The 23,873-nt window shown below is 40.0% G+C and overlaps 2 protein-coding genes across 2 annotated transcripts in view; one reads left to right on the forward strand and one right to left on the reverse strand.

The window, feature by feature from the left end:
* Positions 1 to 15,910: 15,910 nt before the first annotated feature.
* SAYSD1 (SAYSVFN motif domain containing 1) lies at positions 15,911 to 17,127 on the forward strand. Its single transcript, XM_085219432.1, has 2 exons — positions 15,911 to 16,101; positions 16,186 to 17,127. Exons 1-2 carry the CDS (start codon positions 15,967 to 15,969, stop codon positions 16,474 to 16,476), a joined length of 426 nt encoding a protein of 141 aa, XP_085075558.1. The 5' UTR covers positions 15,911 to 15,966; the 3' UTR covers positions 16,477 to 17,127.
* A 467-nt stretch (positions 17,128 to 17,594) lies between these two features.
* Positions 17,595 to 23,873, reverse strand: part of GLP1R (glucagon like peptide 1 receptor) — an 81,118-nt gene continuing 74,839 nt past the window's right edge. Inside the window, exon 13 of the mRNA XM_085219431.1 lies at positions 17,595 to 21,056. Within this exon, the coding sequence (XP_085075557.1) occupies positions 20,889 to 21,056 (168 nt within the window). The 3' untranslated portion in view covers positions 17,595 to 20,888. The remainder of the gene's footprint in view (positions 21,057 to 23,873) is intronic.

A 23,873-nucleotide genomic window follows, 5' to 3' on the forward strand; every position in this document is an offset into this window, starting at 1 on the left:
TTTCATTGCAAACTCTGATTGAGCTTTCTGTAAAGGGCTAGCTATGCCTGGATTTGAACATGAACTTGAAATTTTCCAAAGGGTTTTAGTATTCAGGTATTGAAATTTTGCCTGGCTTCCTGCTTTTGCTTTCTTTAGCTGAAGAGACAAGCAAGGAATCAAGAGGAAGGTTCAGTGGTTGAGGAATAACAGAGGAGGGAAATTTATTTTTTTAAGAAGAATACAGCAGAATAAGATCTTTAAAAATAGTTCTTCTAATGAAACAGGCCTGTCCCTGCTACAAATAACTCCATCATACATTGATAACATACTCCACCATACCTTACTACCACACATTACACCCACACTTGAAAGCTATGTTTAAAGCATTTTACTGCAGTGTAAGTCTACACAAGCAACAAAAACTGAGCAGTGCTCCAGTATCCAAATAATCGTTTGCAACATCTACACTGACTTGCTTGTTAAAGTAGTAAAGTAGTGCTCTTGTCAGTATATTGACAAACAAGTTACTTTGTTCTTCCTTCAGAATTTGGATAGTTGCTAATAAAAATCACACTTCTTCAGCCATCCTGACTAGTTCCTGTTTTCTCCAGCAAAAGAATTTTACATTATCAAGAAATTTTATTCAAAGTGGAAAGAAACTGGGTATTGGCCTCTCATGCTGTCCTTGCTAACTGCCACATGGCAGTTTATGCAATGGTTCCTCTGCGCTAACTGAGAAGGTTTGGCTAGAACTGCACAGGATTAGTCACTGTCAGTGATGGAAAAATGTTCAAGGATATATTCATAAATATTGCTCAGTGCCATTTTGCAACAATATATGTGAAAGAATTTTCCTGTTACTATCATAATGTCTTGCAAATAACACCAGCCTGCTGCAGTGCAGTTGTTCATACACAGCTCTGGGGAAAATTTTATTGCCAGTTTTGCAATCTTCTCAAAATCCAAACCAGGAATTTCCCCTGTTGGTTCTGCTAGGTCTCTGATGGCTTGCCTCATGCTGTTCCCAGCAACCTGAGGTTCCAGGGTACCATTTCTTGCTGTATAGAGATGGAGCACAAATGTGTCACATGTGCTTCTCCAGATGTTTAGGAGAATGCAAGTGTAATGCAGACCTGTAACGTAAGTTCTGCTCTGATGCCTTTCCAACCTTCCAGGGATTGGTTAAGGGAAACACTGATCTCCAAAGTTTTCTGTCACTCTTCTACCTCTAGATGAATTCTCTTCTCCACTGTCTACTTCTATGATGAATTAGGGCAGATACCTGCAAAGTATTTTCCTGATAATCTTCTTGACTATCCTCTTCCTCACCTCACTATTTTCTTTTGAATACCATTTTCTTCTTGTTGGGGTCTGATAAGTGCAGGCTGAGCTTCTGAAATCATGGTTAAATGAGGAGGTCTTAGCCCTACCTTTTGTCCTGAAAAGTCGGTCAAGAAAGGCTTTAGCGGAACACCCAGCTACTGAGGAAGAACATGGTAGAGATGGGCACATCACCAAAGCTGAGCAAGAAGATCTAAAAAGCTGCAGTGGGTTGGTGGGGTGAGGCAGGGATCCAGGAGGGAGAGGAGTTGCAGATAAGGGTGAGCACATGTATGGGGTGGGGTGAGCTGGAAAAGAATTTGGGATCAGGATAGGAAATCAAGGGTGGAGGAAAGAGTGAGAACATAGTATGGGTTTCCACAGTGGATTGTGGGATCAGGAGGAAGAATTTGAAACGAGGATCTTGTGGGGAGAGGCTCTTGAATGGGAGAGTCTGTGCATTCTGTGGTTAACGTGTAGAACAGGTGAGAGGAGGGGACATGGAGTCTTGAAAAGGAGTGCTGAGAATGGATTTGGGATAGGAGGGAAGCTGGAAGGGAGTGATTAGGAGAAAAGCAGAAGTTGTAGAGTGGAAGTAATTAGGACATTCTAACTCACAATGGCTCACTGCATGTAAGCAGGTGAGGAATATGACTGGGACAGAAGAGGGAATGGACTGGTAACCTGTAGTGTGGGTCAGAGGCAGGACAAGTTAAGAGGGTGCTCAAGGCTGCAGGGACTTATGACTTAAGAGTGACTATGATTACCAGCAGTCAATTCTTGTCCCTATTCATCCTCCCTTCTCACTCAGAAACCTTGGAGCAGAACTCAGAAAAAAGAAACATCTAGAATCACTTCTTGCTTCTCTCCTGCCCCTTCCACTTGCTCAGACTATCAGGAGTGTCCTGAGAAGCCCTTTTGCCACCCTCCTTCTCTCACTCTGTGAAGGAGGCACACCAAGCGACACAGCAGAAACTCAAACTCACAAAGTCCAAAGTTCTTGCTGCTTCCCATTCCCTGTAAGGGAATATTTGATCTTTGGTTGACTGCTTCCTTTAGATAAACTTGGGCTTTGTACACGTGTTCAAACATGCAGAGCACAGTTCAGAGTTATGACAATAGCCTTCATCATTTTTTTTTGTTGCTGTTGTTGTTTCTAAATATAAACCATGGTAGCAAAAGATAAGAACAATTTCATCCAGGTTTCTGTTCACTCCCATTTTGTCATTACTGCAGGTGCAAAAACATACCAAAAAGCATTACGCTTCTATTTTCAAACAATATGCTTCTTGCTAGCAAAGTCTGAATGGGCTTCCATCAGTCTGTAGGATTAATTTTACAGAAATTACTAAACTCTGTATGAATTCCAGTAATTGCAAATGTGGCCTTCTAATATGCTGTTGGGTCATGTGAGAGCAAGTTTATGGCCTTGCAAAACCTACTAACAGCAGATACTTCTCTTTCAAAAAAAAATGTGTCTGTCAAAGCCAGATATTGTGCATTGTTTCAATTCTAGCTGCACTCTTTTTCAGTAAGGTAGTATGTTAGAAATACTTGCTAAAAAACAGGATAGGAAGAAATGTCTGTGTATGTGCATGCTCCAGCAAGTTTAAACTGCTCTTAAAAAACAATGTATTTCTCTGATCAGAGGACCAGGCAGTTCACAGGTAGGCTGCGCCTACAGACATTGCTGTGACTGTAGGAGGAGGCTTTCTTCTTTATCATTAGGCAGTTTTTTTCCCAGTTATGTTTCACATTTCAATACTGGTGATTTTAAATAGACTGTTTGTAAAAGCAGAGCAAGAAAGTGAGCAAAACAGCAAATCTTTTATCTGAGAAGCTTAGGCTGTGAATGTACTCTGCAAGTAAGCAATTCTGCTGTTGTCATTGCTATGTGAGGCTCCTGGGCAGAATGTTGATGAAAAATTACTGAAATACATGTCTGTGACCTCAGCAAAGCACACCTGCAGGTAAAATAATACAAAAAAAATATTGCAGACTCTTTTTTCCAGAGCCCAGAGCACAAAAATCAAAGGTTTGCCTTCAGATGGTATGTGATTACCTGGTATGGAGCAAGAAACTCCAATGGGATGCAATTAATACAGCAGCCTGAGGTCTATCTTATTGATCTTGCAATATTTTCCTAATTGTTGAGATTCTCATATCCTCTTGGCTTTTATTACTTGCCCTAACTGGTGAGCTGTTAGATAAAACAGTATCTACCATTGGAAAAAAGAAAAAAAAGAAAAACAAAACAAAAAGAAACTTGCAGGTGTTACTGTGTTCGTAACCATGACATACAAGACGTGCTGGATGCCCCATCCCTGGAGACACTCAAGGTCAGGCTGAACCAGGCTCTGAGCACCCTGAACTAGCTGTGGGTATCTCTGTTCATTGCAGAGAAGTTGGACTAGGTGACCTTTAAGAGTCCTTTCCAACTCAAACAATTCTGATACAACCAATTTAAACAAGGCATCTACTGGTTTCTTATTTTGCTTCTGACTAAAGAGCAAAACTATGAATGTTGCATTGCTTAGAAATGAAAATTTATCTACTCAGTGCAATGGCAATTAAAAATAACAATTTCACCTGAAGATGAATTTCAATACTTGCTTGTCTCTCTTCAGCGAGTGTTGTCCTGTCTTCTGTGGATATATGTCTATGCAGCAGATTAATGTTTTTTAGACTAGGGTGCTAATATGTTTGCATGGTGATAAACCATATCATCCTATTTTTTTTCTTTTCTATTTATGACTAGGCAGTAGAAGCTATTACTATTTTTATGTGCTCAAAACTGATAACAGCTCTCACTTAAAGACCAAACTTTGCAGCAGAAGCTTAGGTTACTCTAAGAGGCAAAGTGGCCAATTTTGTTCATTGAACTAATTTTCTAATAGGTTTATAGTCCTGTAGATACTGCATTTTTTGTGAGTAGAAGAAAAGTTTGGACTCAATGACATCTAAGGCTGTATTCAAGTTTACAGTTTGTAGTAAATCCACATGTTACATTAAGCCCAGTATTGATAGGATAACACAATGCTAATTGATCATTTTTTGTTCTTTTATAGAATCTGGCAGGATATTACAGTCTTTTATATTAGTATAGCAGCCTTTTGTATTTCTGGTGTTTCGAGTGTCTCACAGTAAGCTGTTGTTACAATACAGAACAAGGGACAGAAGCTCTTGATTCCAAACTGTTTTATAGTAAAAATGCTGAAGGCTTACATGTATGTAACTACCCAAACACAAATTTTTCCCTTTAACTTCCAACAAAGCTCAGGTTTCCATGTAGCTGAATGATCAAATGAACCTAGGAAAATGCTCACACATCCTGCTCCTGTGAGAAATACCTAGTTGGAGCCTTCAGGATAGTGAATACAATGAATATGCACATCAATAAAGTAATAAACATCCTCAATGTGGTTAGGAACATGAGTTAGGCAAAATCTTTCCTTCTTTTTACATTTCTATTTTTAGTTTTCTGCAAAGTGATACACAGAAAAACTGAAGTTTTTTTTGCCAAACTCTGTATTGATATACATAACTATGACTCTGACCTTTTGAGAAGGTCTATGGACTTCACTGAGCACAGCACAAAACATTATAGGTTGTTATATCCCTGTAACTAACAGGGATTTCAAGATAGCTATTATCAAGTCAGAAGTATTTGATCAACAAAAAATGACCAGTTATCTAAACCTTGGAGAGTAGGATAGATGAGGACAGAATAAGGAATGTAAATCAGCAGAATTGTTGAAACATCACAAATCCAAAGAAATGGGAAAATGATGGAAAAAGTCAGCAAAATCAGAAGTGTCAGAAAGGCAACAAAAGATGCAATGTGACAAACAAGTGTTGAAGGCTGCTTGCAAAGACAAAGAAGAGTTTTAATAACTGTGTTTCAAACAAAAGGTCTGTGAGGGATTGCTCAAACCAAGGGGAAGTTGTTCATGGAAGAGCTAGATAGTACTGGAAAACAGAGTTTCTTTGCCTCAGCATTCATTAGGAAGAAAAGGGAAAAACTTTCAAGAATTGAAAGTATTTCTGTAGAACAAAATCTGGAAAATGACTGAAAATAAAGCCTGCCCACTGAAGCTGACAGAATAGAATAACAATTCAGCAGAATGGTCCCAGGGCAACTGGTATCTTCCCTTATAACCCCTCCCTCCTCCCCCCCCAATAGAGTGTAGAACGTAAATACTGACAAGAGGACAGCAAAGACCCAACTGCAGCATCTGCATTGCCCCAGCAGAGTACAGGTTACATGGAAACAGATCTTTTTTTTCCCAGCCTGTGTACGTGGTGTGTATTGGCATTCTTTAGTATTCTTTTTGCGTGCAAAATCCTTCAGTTAAACTTCAGTTGAAGTCTCCTTCTACTTTCCTTCCTTTTGTTGAGGATTTTTGCTTGGGATAGATAGAATTTAGGCATACAAAAAGGGAAGCTTTTCTTCTGCTTATATGCCATCCTTGATGTGGAAAAAGCAGTAACAGGCATCAGCGTGTGTGCAAAAATGTATATATTGGAAGCAATGGTAACAAGCCCCTTCTTGCTGATGAGTTAAAGCAAACGTACTAACACTTTAGTTAGCATGGGCAATGCAGTGCATCCTTCTGGTCAGAGTAGATGTTATCTTAACACTCAGTTAAGTCTTACACTTAAGAACTTAAATCTGCAAACAACTTGAACGCATGACTTAATGCATGGCTTTATTTCGTAACTGATTTAGTCTTCCTTTAGTTTCTGATTATTAACTCTTGGTTAGCAAAGCCAGCCACAAAAGAAAGGGGACAAATTGCTTCCTTCTATGCTTTGCAAAAATCTTTTTCCTGGAAATTAGATTAAGATACTTCAGCTCTTGTAATCTACGTTGCTGCTCTTTGACACTTGTTTGGCAACTGAGACAGACAGGATTCAAAACATTATCTTAGAGGTGAAAGGCTACATATCCTGTTAGTGGGAAAACTTTCATCTACAAAAAACCGTGGTATTTGTCTAGAGACTAAGGAAGATCTGATATCAGGAAAAGCCTTTGTGAAATCCACTACAGTAACAGAGGTATTCACCTTGATTTAAAGCATTATTTTATGGTGAAATCTAAAAATGGAGCAAAATTGGGCTATAACTTAAATGCAGGAACTAAGACAAATAACAATTTCTATGAGGAAACGGAAGTGCCACGGGGATTGGGTTCCAAAGCAAACTTGTTTTATGAAAAGGATATGAAGTTAAGTAATGGAAAACAAACCAAGAATTTAAAAAAATATTTTTTGTCAGAAATGATAATAAAAAATGAAAAAGATAAATAACAGAATTACACAACTGCCTGACGTTCAGGAAGGAAAGTGTGCATTTGATTAATATACTCAAGAAATTGTTGAAAAATTTATCCTAGTGGAATTAGTACTTCTAGGATGTTGCAAAGGTCAGAAAAAATGTGGAGTATTGATTACCTTACCTTGAATCAATCCCACTGTAATGCCACAATGAAGATCTAATACAGTTGGTCCTGTTTGTCTTAGGACATTTTCCGAATTTTTACTCTTGAAGCAATTCACTTTAATGAAGAGTTACTGGTTTTGTTTTCTTTGTTTGTTTTCCCTGCTTTGCTTTTCTGTACTGGAGCAATAAGAACTCAACTCAGTTGCAGTTTGGCAAGAATTAAACATGGAGGAATTAGAGAGGGAAGTAAATAAATAAATTGCACCCTTCCCAGTGCTACTTGGTTGGAACCAAATGACAGCACAGTCATTCTGCCATGCTTTCTACTGGGTTCCATCAGTAGCTGGGATGTTGTACAAGCACAAGACGAGGTCAGACAGTTTGCTGAGCATTGCCTTTTTTACTCTGAAATCGTGACCTTCCTGCTCCACTGAACAAAGATGGTCAGGAGTTCCCGGAGCAATTTTCCAAATAAAAGATACTTTTTTTGTAATCCAAATTTCTTGAAGGAATGTTTCAACAGAAGATTTTCCAGTAGCCTGCTAATTCAGATCTGTAGGCTGAGAGAGACCAGAGCAAAGGCTGGATAGAGAGACAGATGTACTGCTTCACAATGTGCCGTGATGTGACCCAGTAGCACTGATGTAGAGATCAGTCTCTGGTAAAGCTGCCTACTGAAGTCAAGAGCCCCCCTCCCCCAATGTCTCCAAATTAGTTCAAGGCAATTTTTTTCCTCCTTTTTTTTTTTTTTTAAATTTATATTTTATTTTATTTTTTCCCACCAAATAATCAACAAACTCAGACTCCCTTTTGCCTATCTCCCGCCAGCTCCATACCTCCATGTCTGCTTTACAGATACTTTGGTGAACTGGTGAAGGGTACGGGGTTGGAGAGAGGAACGCAGAAAACCTTAATGTCTCAACAATGCCTTTTTGCTACCATCTAGTGGTGATAGACAGGTGTCATAATGCAGGTGCTTGCAGAGAGGTGGATTTTAGCAATAAGGAAAAAAGATGGAGAACTGCTACAAAAGTTTCCCCAGAATGTCTTTGCTGTAAGATTTTGCTTTGCAGTCCCCTGGTGCTGATCCTGCTGCACTTTCTGTCAGTCTATGGCACAGTGTAGAGAGGCCAAGGCAGGGCTGTGACCTGCTCTTGTCCAGGATCCAGTCTGCCTTGATACTACAAGTCTTTTTTTCGCTGTTCCCAGATGATTGATGCTTGCCTGCTTTGGGGTGCTGCAAGATGTCAGACTGCCTGAGATCACGTAATATCTATGATGCTGAAGGAAAGGCCACAGTTGTCTTTATCCTGCAATGAGTTTCATCAAGAGAGCAGAGGAGCCTTCACTAAATATCCTGGATCATGTCATAAGGGACGCAACACATCAGCAATAACAAGACATGATGACGATACGTCTGAGGGTTACAAAGGTATAAGTCAAGTCCAGAACCTTCTATTACCTGTTGTGATAGGTGGCCCTGGCCTAAAAACATTGCCACCTGCCAAACTGGGAGAATACTTTCTTCTTAGATTAGACGTATACACCAAAAATGAAGTGCTTGTTTTAAAGAGTATCCTCCTTTAAAGAGGGGAATCTCCCCTAGAACTTAAATTTAAATATTGATACTGACCATTTAGAGGGGGAAAAAAAAAAAAAAAAAAAAAAAGAAGACAGAAAGAAAAAGGAAAGAAAACAACTGTCCTCTGAAAAGGGAAAGCAGTAGATGGAAAACCCGAAATCAAATTCTGAAATCAATTTAGTGAAAGAGACATTAAATATAGAGGTCTGTTTTTGGCTCGGTGCACCACAAAAAGTTCCTAATGAAAAGGACTTTCTTTATATCGGCGCAGAGCTCCCTTTTCAGTATCCCACATTCTGAAGACAGATATTTTGTGTAGATACTGGTAATACAAATCCAGAATATTTCACTCTGTTCATACACCTGAGTGAGTTAAAGGAAAAACAAATTAATATCTATTTTGGTTGAGATCAATTCTACAGCAAATAAATACATTTCCACACATACATGATGGAAAAGTCTCTGTATATGTGATTTTCCTTTTGCTTAAAATTCACTTACCCTAGAATCACAAATATATGTCCACCCAAAAAGAAAACAGGAAAGAGAGAGAGAGAGAGTAATCACCTAATGTAAATTGTATTTCTGTCCCTAATCCTGGAATTAAATCCTTTCAGGCCTCTGCAGTCAACCCACAAATATGTCTTTGGAAGATCAGACTTAGAATTGGATGCCTCAGTAACAGGAAAGAGGTGTAATCTAAACTTCATTGTGCAGCTTTCCAGTGTTAGCTGTATGAATTAGTGAAGATTAAAGCTGTGTAACTCTTGACTTTGACAAGCAGAAGTTGGGTTTTACAAAATACATGTTGAAATTCAGTGTTCATGTGATAAAAAGCACACTTATTGAACAAACTGGTATATTTTGAAAGGTGAATCTTATCTCACAGAAGCAGATGACATGGATTTAAATTTTCAGTTCTATTGAGATCAGGCAGCTGTAGTTCTAACATGACAAAAATAATGATCCATATACTCTGTCTGCTTTTCTATAGGTGATGTAAAGCTGAGTTTAATACAGAAATCTTCAAAGTAATCATATCAAATGACAGCAGAGGGAGCTGTCATTTCTCCTCAGTTTATGGTGTCCTCGCTGAATCCATTGATCTCTTACGCCTTGTGTAGTTACTATCAGGAATCTTGAAAAATACAAATTCTGAAATGTGGTGGAACTTTTCCAAAAGAGAGTTAGAGACTAACAAGGGAGAAAGAAAGTACACATTAATATATGTAAGGCCAGAAATCATCTTCTGAACATGAAGGCCCTGCAACAAGCACTTTGTTTTTACAGAACTAACATGTAAACAATGTTGGGCTTGTCTGGTTAGATTTACCTTTTTGCTAGAAACATAAATGACAGACTTGTTAATCTGTAAGTTCTTATCCCTCGTGAATTTATAATATATTTGCTACATTTTGCTGTCCTTACTGAAGCACTCACACAGAACTGACAGGGTAACACTTGCTAAAAGTGTGTAGGGTCCTGCCCATGGAAGCCATATGGAAGCCACACATTCATCCATTGAAAGAAATGACAAATGAGCATACCACATCCTGTGCTGCCCTATATGTGAGATAAATTAACTAGAAAAAGTTTTTTCTTGTTTTTTTTTCTTTTTTTTTCTTTTTTTTTCAATCTGAAAACTCAACAGACGCATATGAAGTATGGGTTCCTTGGATTTTTTTTTTTTTTTTTCTTTTTCTTTCCTTTTGGGGCTTGATTGATGAAAGCATGGCCTATACGGCCCCAGTAAGTGAAGCACTGAAACTCTGGTCCACTTGGATTGAAGTGAACAGACAGGTGAGGTGTGAGGTTACATGCTGAACTGGCTGCTGCAAATGCAATGCTGAATGTCTTTTAGGATAAGCCCCAAAATACCGAAACACAGCCCAAGCTTTGTTTCTAGACCCATTAAAGGCAGAATGATGCCCCGCATCGTCACACTAAAAGCAGCTAGAACTCAATGTCTGAGCTCTGCTTGTTACAAATCTAGAGGCTCAGCCATGGCACTTCCCTCTCCCCACAGGCAGTGCTGGACCTGATGAACCCATGGTGTGGTTTGCCCTTTGGGCTGCCAGGGCGTGCTGCTGTCTCATATTCAACTTGCTGCCAAGCAGAACCCCCCACATTCCTTTCTGCAGGGCTGCTCTCCTGCCTCTTGTCCCCCAGGGCAGGAGATCCATACATAGATACATAGATCCAGGGCTGCCCCATCCCAGATGCATGTCATTTATCTTATTAAAGTCCTGTGTATAAGATACAAGATTTGTGAGGAATACTTGGAATACAACAGAGTAAATTGACTGCATCTGTAATGGTAAAAGCAGAAGTTGTAAGTATTTTTATTATTATTATTTTTTCTTTTTTATGGAAATAACATGAAACAAGTTCGTGTGATGCCAGCAAGTCTCACCATGCAGACAGTGAGGTATGAATTTAGTTGCATCTGTCATGAGACATAATTCTAATCCCAGTATAATCCTGGCTAAATTCCCACTGACTTTGGTAGAGTTGAGATGGCACTTCACAGGTCCTCCTCGATTCAGGAAAGCACAAGGTCTGGTTTGGCATCTCCATTTCTCTCAAACCCACTGCAGTGTCTCATTGTTGCCTCTGCTGTTCCCACAGGTATTTGCTTATCCTTCCCTCCTGTCTGCGGGTTCACTTAGACCACCTTGCCTGGCTTTTCAACTGGCAATTTATGTCCTGATCATTGATCAGTGGAGACTACTCGATGTGTTCATTATGGTTCTGCATACAACTATGTTGTTCCCTGGGACAACTGTACATCTATCCATTGGTAATCAGTGGCATGCTAAGGATTTTCCATTTTTGAAGATGTTGGAGGTAGGCTACAGTATTACAGATTAGATTTCGGAGTACTGCGTAGACCTTTTTGCAAAGCGAGTTTGGCAACATTTGCTTCAAAGAGTTACTGATTTGTATCAATAGTCAAAGTTGCTTTTCACTAGCTCTCTACCATTAGTAAAGGCTGCACTTCTTGTCCTTTATGGATGTAAGACTTTTTTTAGATCTTGATTCTCTTTTGCTATTTTATGTCAAATAGATCTGCTTCTAGACCAAAAAAGGTCATTTGTTAGAACAAACACTGGTAGGAAAAGTACTACGTCTGTGAATAACGCTCCATTAAGTTTAACTTACTAAGTTGAGTGAATTAACTCAGATTGTCACATTTCTAAGAGCTCTGTCAAAATCCAGTGCAGATGTTGGGGCTAAGGGATGACAATGAGTAGAAATTTGAATAAATGAATAAATTTGTTGATGGTACAACAAATGATGGTATTTTCACACAATCTGGTATTTTTTCAGAAGTAATGATTTGGATCTGTGTCTCGTAGATATTGTAAAGATACACACCTACAAAGATTTTTTGTTAAGTAAGCTCATTTCTGTTTCAAACCATAGAGGAATAGGTTTGCTATGATGTCTCCCTCCTTCATCTTGTTTTGCACTGAATAATTTGCGGGAATTAAGAAAAAGCATTTAGCTCCAGTGGCTGGCATTCCTTGGGATGCAGGTGCTGCCTCACATTCATTTGGATTGCTTACAGCCAAGTCTATGAGTATGAGCCTAAGGCTCCAAGCAGCTAACTGGAATGTATATTACCAGATATGATGATTTACAGTCCTTTGGATGTTGATGACTTGCCCTATCATACAGGGCAGCTACGTGAAGGTATGAGAAATGGTTGTTGCATAAACATTCTGTTCCTCTGACAATGAAATCTGTCAGTACTCTGCTGCCCATTGTTTTCATTGAAATGGTTGTATAAAATAGTCAGTGTGACCACTGACATTTACTGTGCATTTTTAATGAAAGATTTCTGGAGATCAGAATGGGTATGTGTGTTGGGAGGTAATGCGCTACATTTTTTGCCTTCCTCAGTCTTTATTCAAATCTTGCTGTTATATCTGTTGTTATATGATAAAAACAAACAAACAAAAGGCGTAATTATGGTCTTCTGAATCTGAAAACAGTTTTGAAAGCTTTGAATTCTGAATCAGATCAAAGTTGTGAATATAACGAGGCAGTCTGCTAGAATTCTCATTGGTTGCAACCTTCTAAATGTAATAAAACAAATGAAGTTGATCTCCCTTTCCTGTTTTAATTATGTCACTAAATAGCTGCAATCTCCAGCTGACATTGTAATAGTAAGGGGAACTTAGTGTTTTTTTCCTGAAATGGAAGTTTCTCATGAAATCCTAAGGAACATTTCAGATAGCTGTGATGGAAAAAATAATTCTGCTTAGCTCACACTTGATTGTCTTTAAATACAGAACATTTTGGCATACAAAACAGTATTGCAAGGGCTAATATCTCAGCTCTTTTTAGCATATACTGTTGAATACACAAACGTGCACATCTTGATATCACGCAGATGTGAAAATCTGCAATTCAGAATCTAAATTGCTTTGATAAAAAGACAGACAAAATATTTCCTTTAAATCTAAATGCAAAGTACCTTCATGCTGCTATTTTAGGAAGCAAAATTAGTAACTATTTTTTTTTACAAAGGAAGCATCTCTCCTCTGTACTTCAGTAATGATTAGTAAATGGATATGCAGAAAGCTCTGTATGAAATTAGACAAGCATGAATCTGTGCACTCCAATATATTTAATACATGTTCCCTAAGACCTCAACAACTAGAGCTAATGCTCCCTCAGCTCCATTGAACTAATTAAGTTAGATCATTATGTTAATAATGGGCTGCCCTTCTGCCTGCATTCATAGCACTTAGCGAATCAGTGTGTGTGTGGATGCTTACTGCATGAAGGAGAAAGCTTCTGTCAGTGAATTAGATTAATCCATCAAGAGAATTAATGTGACATGATTACTGTTGATATATGTGAAGAAGCAGGCGTGCATGAACTTGACACAGAGATATCTGCAGCTGTAGGAAGTAAGAAACACTTCAAAACATTAGGCAAGGGCTATGAGTCTGTACAGTTGAATAAGTGGGTTGCTGATGCCAAGATGTGCTGATGATAGGCTGCTGATATGACAAATGTACAGGGTGCCATGGGATCCTAATACAGCTATCAAGCATTTAGTTTAACTCAGTTGTGTCGATGTTTTGCTACAGACTTTTAATAACACCTGTTGTGTAAAATATTTCCCCAGATTAGTTTTCAGTTCTTTTGCTTTCTGAAGGAGAAGAGACGCTCGAAAATTAATTAAGAAAAAAAAAAAAATCAGTTGTACTTAGGACATCATTTTGGTTGTTCTCCAGTTTTGCCAATTATTTCATCAGCCACTTCATCTCCTTCTGTTCTGCTGACTGTGTGCCATGTCCAAGGTTGCTAATGGTTTGGAAGTTCCCAACTACTGAAATGTGGCCCCTTAAGCCAGTGATAACTGGCTGAGAAGAAAAATGCTGGATTGGGATTATTCTTTTGTGTCATAAATATTAAAACATAATGAAGAGTTGATAGCTGGGATAAAGGAAAAAGCAGAATTGCTGAAGCGAAAATTTATAAGAATAACAAATTTTCTTCCTGACAGAGATATGCGTGTGGACTTCTCTGTATGACAGATACAACCATTAGAATGTAGCATAAAACCAAGCAAAAATAATTGCAAGTTTTTGAAATGATGTTAATCTTCCTAGAAGGTGGTGGGCAGTATTAGAATTTCAGTTATCAAGAACAAAGTGGTAGAGAACTACCAATAGCACCTGACAATTTAGATTAATCATTTACTTAGTTTCAGTTTACAGGAGCAAGGCTTATCTCGTAGTGCCATGCGTAATTTATTTTTCTTACACAGTGAGAAAAGGTTCTAAGATACTCAAGAGTCCTGAAGAAACGATTTCTAATTCACAATGCATTCTCCTGTACTTCCAACCACTGGAAGAGGCTGCAGAGATAGGAATTATTGTGTTGAGGATACTTGTAAGCATTGAAGTCAAGAGCGAATTGCCCAGATGGTTTGTTAAGCAAACAAATGACCCTCCCCCCCCTCCAAGTATCTATTCAATGAAGCTGTTCATTTAAAAACAGGATATACTGATGCCATTAAAGATCTTATATATAAAATTAGTTTACGTATTTGTCTGCAGTGTAGCATTCATTTACAGACGAGGTTACTGTAGTGCACTCAGACTTCAGAGGCATGATTCATGGTATTCATTTATGTGTTTCCTAACACATTGCAATGTACATAGCCCAACCCAGCTATAAAATAGCTATTTGATTCCATGCCAGCAAATACATATTAGACTCAGTACATTTTGAATAAAATTTGATAGCATGTGAATCACTGGATATAGCTGGCATAGCATTAAAGTCAACCATAAGTATCAGTTTGACTATGGACACCTATAGGGGATACATACTGCAAGTATCCATCACTTCTTGGAGGTATTGCTTTTATAAACAGTAGTGCAAGAGGAGGGAAAAAAAAAAAAATTCAAGTAATGTCCTGTGAAGAATATCTTAAAACATTTTGGACAGTGATTTCAAAATCAAATTTCCACAAGTAAAGAGAAAAATATCATTCACTGTGGCACTTTTTGCAAAGTCTGAAGGTTGAAAGAAAGTTATTTTGTAACCAAGTACAAAATAGGCATTTAAAAAATTATTTAACTGGCAAAAAGACACAATTTTTTTTCCACATTAAGATAACTTAAGAACACCCAAATTGGTTTTTATTAGACTTTTCATATTTACTTCTTGGCTGACACATGCATGAGATATTCATCCCTAAAGGTCACTTCTGAGAAAGCAATAAGTGACTGGAAACAGCACTGCAGGACAAAATGATGTCTCATTGCTAACTATTATTGGTAGAGAGTGATAAATATTTTACTCCAGAGGCTACAAGCCAGCTCCTGTAAATAAATTTCTATTTCTCAGCTGTAGTGACAGCTGAAAGATGGTGTGACCTGAGTTTAATTTTTTGGTTAAAGAGAAGATGGGGTGGAGTGGCCTGGATGTGTCACCTCATTGCCCACAGCAAGGCCTGAGGGCTGCCTCCGTGGGGCCCTGGCTGCCCTGAGAGCAGCAGCAACAAATGAATGGGGCCTGCATACAGTGCCCAACAAACACAGCTGCCATGTCATCCCTTCTTGTCTGGACCAGTGCTGCCCTTTAGGCTGTTCGAGCATCAACACAAGGCTGCAGTCACTACAGCTGCTAACATCTCATTTTCCCTTTTGTGTGCTTTGGTTGTTTTACTTTTGGTTTACTTTTTCCGTTTCCTTTTCTATTTGGCGTTGACATTCATCCTTAAGGTTTAATCATGGGGTAAAAACGAGAGGGAAAGGAGAGAAAGGGAAAGAAGGAAGGGAAAGATGGAAGGGAGATGAGGAGGGGAAGGAAGGAAGGAAGCCTTCCAGATGTTTTTCAAAGCTAGGGGGTGGGTGCTGCTACCCCTTTTGGAAAGGCAAGATGGAAGTAGCTGTCTGTCTGTGCTGCGGCCTACAACCTCCTAAATTTAGGTTTCGCAGTCTGAGGCACCTCCTACCTCTGCCTACTCCCATCATCCCCCACCGGCCCGCAGGGCGGCGCCCTTCCCTGCAGCCGCCCGGGGGTGTGGCCACACATCGCCCGCCCGCCCGACGAGGCGTCAGAGGCGCGGCTCGGCCCTTTCCCCGCCCTCGCGCAGGCGCGGCCCGGCCATGTCCGCCGTGGAGCGGCGCCTGGCCCAATTTCGGGCCGCCCGCGGCAGCGCAGCCGTCCCCCTGCGCCCCGCGGAGCCGCCGGGAAAGGCCGCGGCTTCGGAGCCCGCTGAAAGCTCGGATGGCGGCGGGCAGGTGAGCGCCGCGCGATGCGGGTGGGGGCCGTGCGGCGGCGGCGGGGCCGACATCTGAAGGCACGTCTCGCTGCTGCCTCCACAGGCCCGTCTCGGCGGGGCTCCGGCGCCGGTGTGGGCGCGGCCGCTGCTACTGAAGGTGCTGCTGTGGGCCGTGCTGCTGGCGCTGTTCGCCGAGCTGGAGCTGGGGCTGCCCTACTTCGTCCTCTCCCTCCTCTACTGGATGTACGCCGGCACACGCGGCCCCGCCGAGCGGCGGCAGGGCGAGCTGAGCGCTTACTCCGTGTTCAACCCCGGCTGCACCGCCATCGCCGGGACGCTGACGGCCGAGCAGCTGGAGCGGGAGCTGCATTACCGGCCCGCCGCCGGGAGGTAGCGGAGCTGGGGCCGGGCTGCGGAGGCGGGGATGCGGCTGTGCCCTGCGCTATGCCGCCCGTGCCTGACTCCTTCCCCGCCGCTCCAGAATAAAGCCGTAACAAAGCGCCATCAACTTGTCGGTGACTTTCTGCTTACCACGGGAGGCCGGTGTTGGACTACACTTGTAAGGGAGTGCCCTGCCGCTTTCCCTCCCGGCTTTGTCTACACCCAAGACAAGGCACGAGGCGGTATCGATACAACTGAAGCCAGATGCTGCTTCCGATCATGCCCGTGCTTCATCCAATACATCAAATTTTGGTGCAGGTTTCCCGATTGCTTCATGTTACAGCGTTTGCTATCTGCAGTGTAAGGCGAAAATATCAGTTATTACTCCTGACAGGTGACACGTGGTTTTAACCATCATTTTGGAAACATAACTTAGGGACAGTGAGCAGCAAATACAGGACTGCAAGAAGCTCTTAGATGAAAGAGTACTTGCTTGTTGCAGGACTCGTCCTTTTTTACCAGCACACAGCTGGTGATGCTTCTCACCATCATCCCGTGTGCAGCCGTGTGCACTTTTCTTTATGAGCCATTTTGGTTTTTTTTATGATCCCATTGGTATTTCTAATATATAAAAGATTGCATGAAAATAAATAATTGATATTAAGTTGTTTAGAGCAGTTAGTTGAGTTTATACCCCTTTTGTTGAGAACAAAAGTCGCAACCTTGGTCTTTCAAGTCCTGTTTCATTGTTTCTTTTCTGTGTTAGCTGTGATTTATAGTTACCACAGGCTCCATCTTTTGTTGGATAAACAAATGGAAGTGTTAATTGGACTGGAAAGAATAATAGGTTAGGGCACAAGTAAATACCGTGTAATGCTGCTAAGCATCTTTCAGTATCTCTCTGCAACACTGTCAGCTCCTACTACTGCTCTGTTGTATAAATTCCAAATGTTACATAAAGCCAACCACGGAATTTTCTCACTTCTTTCACCATCCTCTGGCTGAGATGTACAAACCAGCTGAGTTCTCACCGTTCTTTTCACTGATTTCACCTAACTCCATGTGGGTAATGTGCTCCATTCTGTTTTTGATTAATAAGCCTCTGCAGGTTCAGAGCACTCTTTATAGTGGACACAGAGGTGGAAATAGAAATCTTTACTTCCATGGAAGAACCATGAATTAGGAGTCTATACAATCTTAGGAAGTATTCTGCTAATGATGGAGTAACAAACAGGTGATAATTAGGAAAAGGTAAGTACACCAGTAAGTGAGAGCATTTTGTGAGCGAGTTGAAACTTTATTCACAAGGAATAAAATAAAAATGTTCATGGGGAGCTGATAATTTGACACCTTTCACAGATCCCATGGGTGTTTTAAGCAAGGAAAGACATGCAAATAAATATTAAGGTAACATCCACGAAACAGTAAAACTTTATAGCAGCAATAATGGAAATAAAGGCTTAATTTGCTTTAAGCTTTAGTTACATGTCAGGGTGAATTTGTAGACTATTCTGTTTAATACTTTATGAAACAAATTACTATGCTAAAAGAGAATGAAGCTGAAAGGCACAAAAAATAAAAATTCATGCAGTTTATCTGTTCCAGTGCTTTCTGTTGCTTTTCTTATTTCATGCTACTCAAATAAATGCACAGTATAAATTCTGAAATAGAGATGGCAAGAATAACAATATGGGCTTGTAAAAGATTTTACTGAAGTAGATGTGAAGTATTACGTAGAAATCATTTTTTAGGCCTTAACGTATTTCTCAAAGTACGGTACTACTGTAGTTCTGCTTTGATGGCAATTCCTTTCACTTAGTTTCACCAGTTCTTAAGAGAGACAAAGAAGTGAGAGCTTAATTGGAGAGGAAGAAAAACACACCAAGGCTTGTCTGAGATCATTACGCTTTTTTTCTTTCACTTATATTCTAACAAGCTGGAACATAAAAAGATAAATTTGACAACTGGTGCTGCAGATATTCCTATGGGCCCAAAGCCTTCAGTTCTTAAGTGACTGGGAAGGCCAAAAAGAGCCTCAGGGCTCAAAAGCAGGTCAAACTGTAGAGGGAAACTTTGTGACAGAAACTAAGTACAGCTTTCTTAGCGCACACAAATGTCTATCCTCCTTCACTGTGTATATTTTTTCCAGCATAATAGTGTGTAACGCATACCTACAGCTTTTTGTTGCCATAGTAAAACAAATTTTGCTAACAGCTGCACAAGTGGCAGAAACCTTTTTTCTGGGTTAGCACACAATCAAGCAGGGCCCTGGAAAATTAGCATCCATCTTGAATATTAATGAAGGAAATTATTCCCTCCAGTGTGTCTTACCATATAGATTAAGATTTCACCTGTAGCTGATACCTTTTCACCTACCAGTGATTCTCATGTTGTTGCTTTCAAAGCAATCAAACGTAGATGCTAAGTGGAAAAACAATGCATACTCTGCATACAAGAAGCTAATTAATTATATTTCAGAACAGTGACTAATGTACATACATAGTAGTCAGATACTGTATTAAGGGTGATGCATTGTAGAAACTAGGTATTAAATTTACAGAAGAGCCTGAGGTGCTTCATTCCAAGGTCAGCTCTGCAAACAATGTTATAAAGGCACAGCCTGGGAATGGCCTGTGTAGAAGCCAGTGTGCTAGGCATACGCAAGCCAGCCTGAGAACTGTGGTGGATTTCTACAAATGTGTCTTGACTTTTCCCTGGAGCTCAATTATAAGCATTATAGCAGAAGAAAGTAACCTATCTTCTCTAATTTAATTCTAATCTGCTGATTACAAAATTAATCCAACCTGTTGGCAATTTGAATTCTAATACAAAGATTAAATTATTCCATGCAAAGCAATCTAGCTTCAGGCAGGAAAGATGCTGAGTTATATCCAGTCCCCTTTCTTGGCAACAAGGGATGTGGATTCAAGTGCAAAGAAGGACTTGAAAATATCTCTGCTGAGTGGTATACCTGCTAGGCTATGGAAGCCACTCTTATTACAAGAAGGCTATGGGCAGGAATGTTCTCAGACCTACTCTTTAGCATCTTGTCTCAGCTGTAAAGGGGAGGTGTATATCTAAGCTGAGTAAAGATACATAACGCTTGTTATTAAGTGAGGCAATGGGCCAAGGTCTGCTTATAAAAGTGCCTCATGTTTTCCCCAGCAACTCTTGTAAACTTCAGCAAGGGTAACATAATTAGCAGCATAGATGCATTCTCTACAAGAGCCCTTGCAGTTTTAAACAAACAAACAGCCCGTTGAGTTGAGGATGCAGTGGTATGGGGCATTTTTTGAACCCAGCTGAGGGCAGGCCCTGGAGCAGGTGGGCAACCCGGGCCCTGGGCAGCAGCCGGGAGCTGTCCGCCGTGCTGACAGTTCAGCCTTCCACTACCCTGAGTAGAACACCTTGCGGGTATCTCAGGTGCCTGGAGAAAATGTACAAGGCTAGAGAAGAGACAAAAGTGAGCCCACACTGTAAATATCAAATCACTTCCGAGTCAGTGAAGTCTGGTAAGACCAATTGTAACTGCAGGTTGACTTTTCTGTGTTTGCATCCACAGAAAGCACAGCACAGCTTTGAAGGAAAATGTTTTGAAGGAAAAGTCATTATCCTGTCTGTGTTCATACCTATCCATACCTATTCATAACCATGGAGAGGCAGAGTACCATATAAAAGCGGAAGGGCTCTGCATTCGGTGGTTATTTCCATTGTTGTCAGTAGAGATGACACATCTATTAATATCAGAATAGGTTCCCTAATAGATAGTAGTTTTGGTCTGTTTTGGTCTGTTTCTTTCAAGCAAAGTCTAAAAAGAAGATTCAGGAATATACACCATGCTACCTGCTGCAGTTACAGACCTTCAAGATGCTGTTCTTCACCTTTCTGGTAAACAGGTAAATACATTCTGAACTTCAGATTTGGGAAACTTTCTACAAAACTGATTCATACTTAAAGCCCATGCTGCCTCCCACTAAGTTTTTTGTAAAATGTGATAGCACCTTACCCTATCCTATCCTCATAAAAGTCAACATGTTTTTTTTTGTCAATAATCATATTCTGTTTCCTTGTAATTTAATCAGTCGATCACTCAGCTCGCTCACTCAACAATAATAAGCCATTGACCCTGTGGTTTCAGACTGGATCAATGCTATGCTAAGTTTTGGACACCTGGAGGCCTTGTGTGCAAATAGGAAGAAAGTTTTAACTTACTTTAGACATGATCAATTTTTGCTCTGATGTGTTGATTACATTAGCAGATTGCTCTCCCTAGAAACCTTTGTCCAACAGCCTGCAGGCAATGAGCAGCATATACTCAAGTTTCTTGCTGGAGATGACACACTTAAGCCACTTGCTTGGGTATTTAAGGGTTTTCAGGTACATTATACAGTTCATTGTTCTCAATCTGGTTCACCTGCAGAAATCTTAGCTGAATGTAGCCTGGCAAGTGGCAGCGTAAACACTACTGCCTACCGTGCCTCCACTACTGATGCTGTTGGCTGGACACTTCAGAGGTTTCATGCTGCTGTCCCTCTGCACGTACAAATGTTCCAATCTCCAGCGCTCCCAACTTTTTCGAAACTCCATCTGAACCTAACAGAAGCAAAACAAGAGAACAAAAGGAATGAGTATAGAAGTAATCAGATCTTTAAATGATTCTGTTAGAAAAGGGCAAATTCATAAACATACCACACTACTGAGGAAAGATGGCAATGTTCTAAACCTCTATTATTGTTGCTTGAAATTATCTAATTATCTCATTAGTCTATCACAGGGTATTTCATATTTAAAATAATGATGGTTTTCACTTTCACTTGTATAAAGCTGTTTTTATGCTACAGTGCACCAGGAATTTTTCAGTATTGTTTTCTAACTAGTATTCATCTGTCATACAACCTGTACTCCATGCCCCATGTATTAAGTTGATTTTACTTAGCGACTATTAAATGAGTGAAAAGATTGACTTCCTGCTCAATACTGTCACCACAGGCATTCTTAAAGTTCTGCTTCTGATTTCATTCAATCAGTATTATTCTTTGGCTGATTTTTATTTGTGGAATATTTACTTTTCTAATTCCATGCAAAAGATATTTATTCAGAATTGATATACCAACAAACTAGCATATTAAAGACTATACTGTCTTTCCCCCTTCTAGATAACAATTAAAGTATCTCTTTGCAGATACTGTATTTTTTTAAAAAGTTGTAGTACTTATGCAAGGCTTATATCCAGTTACTGGTCCTGGGTTAAACTGTGTAATTGCTGTATCCATTTGGGAGTTTATCAAGGGTTTTGAAACCCTTGTGTCATGGTTTGGGGTTTTTATTCTTCAGAACAGAATTTTGAGCCTACCTGTTCCATGGGCAAAGTTCTTGCCACTGGTCTAAAGTAAGAAGTTCCATTAGCTTTTAACGCATAAGGAAGAGGATGTAAAATTGAACCTTTTTTACTCTATTTAGAAAAAGGCAGGAGAGCAATTACAGTGATGAACTCACTGGGGTGTGTACTTCTGCCTGGAAGTTAAGTGCGCTATGGTAGGTTACTCAAGTGAGCCTTCTCTGGAGAGTTCCTTTTTATTTCCTCTTAGGGTCTGGTACTGACCACCAAGAGACTAAATAGATTAATGGTAGTTCCAGCACAGGCCTGTTATCCTGTTCAAGCTGCTGAAATCTTCACCCTCTGATGGAAACTTTCTAGGGAACCAGCTACTTTTTGTCTTTCTTCTCTACTTGTTTATTTTCAAATACCAAACCTGGAAAGAAACCCTGAAAAAGGAGCAAAGTATGCACAGCCACTTGTCTTCCTTTACTAGTTACCCCTAGCATTGCTTGTCAGCTCAGAGCTACAGCCCTTGTACTTAGTACCGTCCTGGCACAAGCACATGAGAGCCAAATGCATTCCTGTCCAAATGCATTCCTGTCCAAATGCATTACTGACTGTGGAATCTGTCCCTCTGGTATCACAATCAAATGGGGAACAAGGAAAGGTGCTAAGATAAAATACTATATTTTATTATGATTCTGGGTGACCGTTGTGTTAAAAGCCACACAAAGGCACAAGAAAAAAGACAGCATGTCTGAAATACTTTGCCATATAAGAGTGAGGAAGACTAACTTGATAAAGACAGAAAATGAAGCAGTGAAATACAAGCACCACGCTGTCTGCAGAATAAGAATGGATGATACTTTCATTCCTGTAATTGGTAACTTTTGTGGGAATGGAGAAAGGCTGTTTTCTTAGGCAGCACTGGGAATAAGCAGTTTTAGATACTGACAGGAAGATCCTGAAAGAGAACATGAATGTATTTATTGACAGAGTAAGTCAATGAGCAATTGAAGCAGGTATTTAGAATCAGGCAGAGGGATGCAATATCTTCTGTCTGGATGGACATGACAGGTGGTATCCTAGAGCTATGACACAAATAGCCTGCAAGATTGAGATGAAGTGATTGGGAAGAACTGAACAAAAGACCATAGCAGAAATGATGCTTTAGGAATAGATCTGGATGACAGAATATTAGTTTTCCCTCCAAAGGTTAAGGAAAAGGGTAAAGAGCAACTCTGCTTTCAGTGCTGAATTAATTTTTTTATTGCCTAGATGGCTATGAAGACATGACTGAAGTAATAGTTCAAGATTTATTTAGTAGATCTTGAGCACAGAAGTTGTACAGATCTTTCAGCCAAATAATTAGCCAAGCAGCATCCATGCATGGATGAGATTCCTCATAAATAGGCTGTACAGGGAGAAGGGAGCCAAGAAAAAAATTCCCATGAAAAAGGGGAAGAAGAAAATTTTCATAGACAAAAGTAAGAAGTATGTAGAACCTAGAAAAGATGGTCATGGATGTTAAAAATGGAGAAGGTATCTCACAGAGAACAGCTGATTGAGCCTAATGCAGGTTGCAGGCAAAGGTATTGAGAATGTGGCAATTAGTCTGAAATCTGATTACAGAGAAGTTAAACTTTGGCAAAAACCAGGTCATACAATCATAGTGATAGGAATGTAGATCTGAAATGACATAAAATAGAGCTGGTGGAGCAGTTTCAAGAAATAGTCTGTATAGAGAATACAGAGTAAAAAGAGAAAATGAAGATTGAGCAGTAATGAAAACCAAAACAAACAAACAAAAAAAGGCAAGGAATCCTGGAGTTAGGACAGATTCTTTTAAGTTGAAAGAGGGTGAAGTGTATTTCCACAGAGATAGGAAGGAGGCAAAAAAAGAGAAGGAAAACTATACAGAAGGCAGCCTGAATTAGCTTAAACTAATTCTGATGGAAAAGGATAGCATCTCTCTGGTTAGAATATTTCTTACAGAAGGCAACACCGCAGAAAAATGGATCACATTAAACCCATCTCAGTCTTCAAAGAAAATTGGTGATAACAGCCAATCTGATGAGACTCTGTAATTT

This window comes from Meleagris gallopavo, chromosome 2 (assembly GCF_905368555.1).
Source record: "Meleagris gallopavo chromosome 2, MGAL_WU_HG_1.1, whole genome shotgun sequence".
Lineage (NCBI taxonomy): Eukaryota > Metazoa > Chordata > Aves > Galliformes > Phasianidae > Meleagris > Meleagris gallopavo.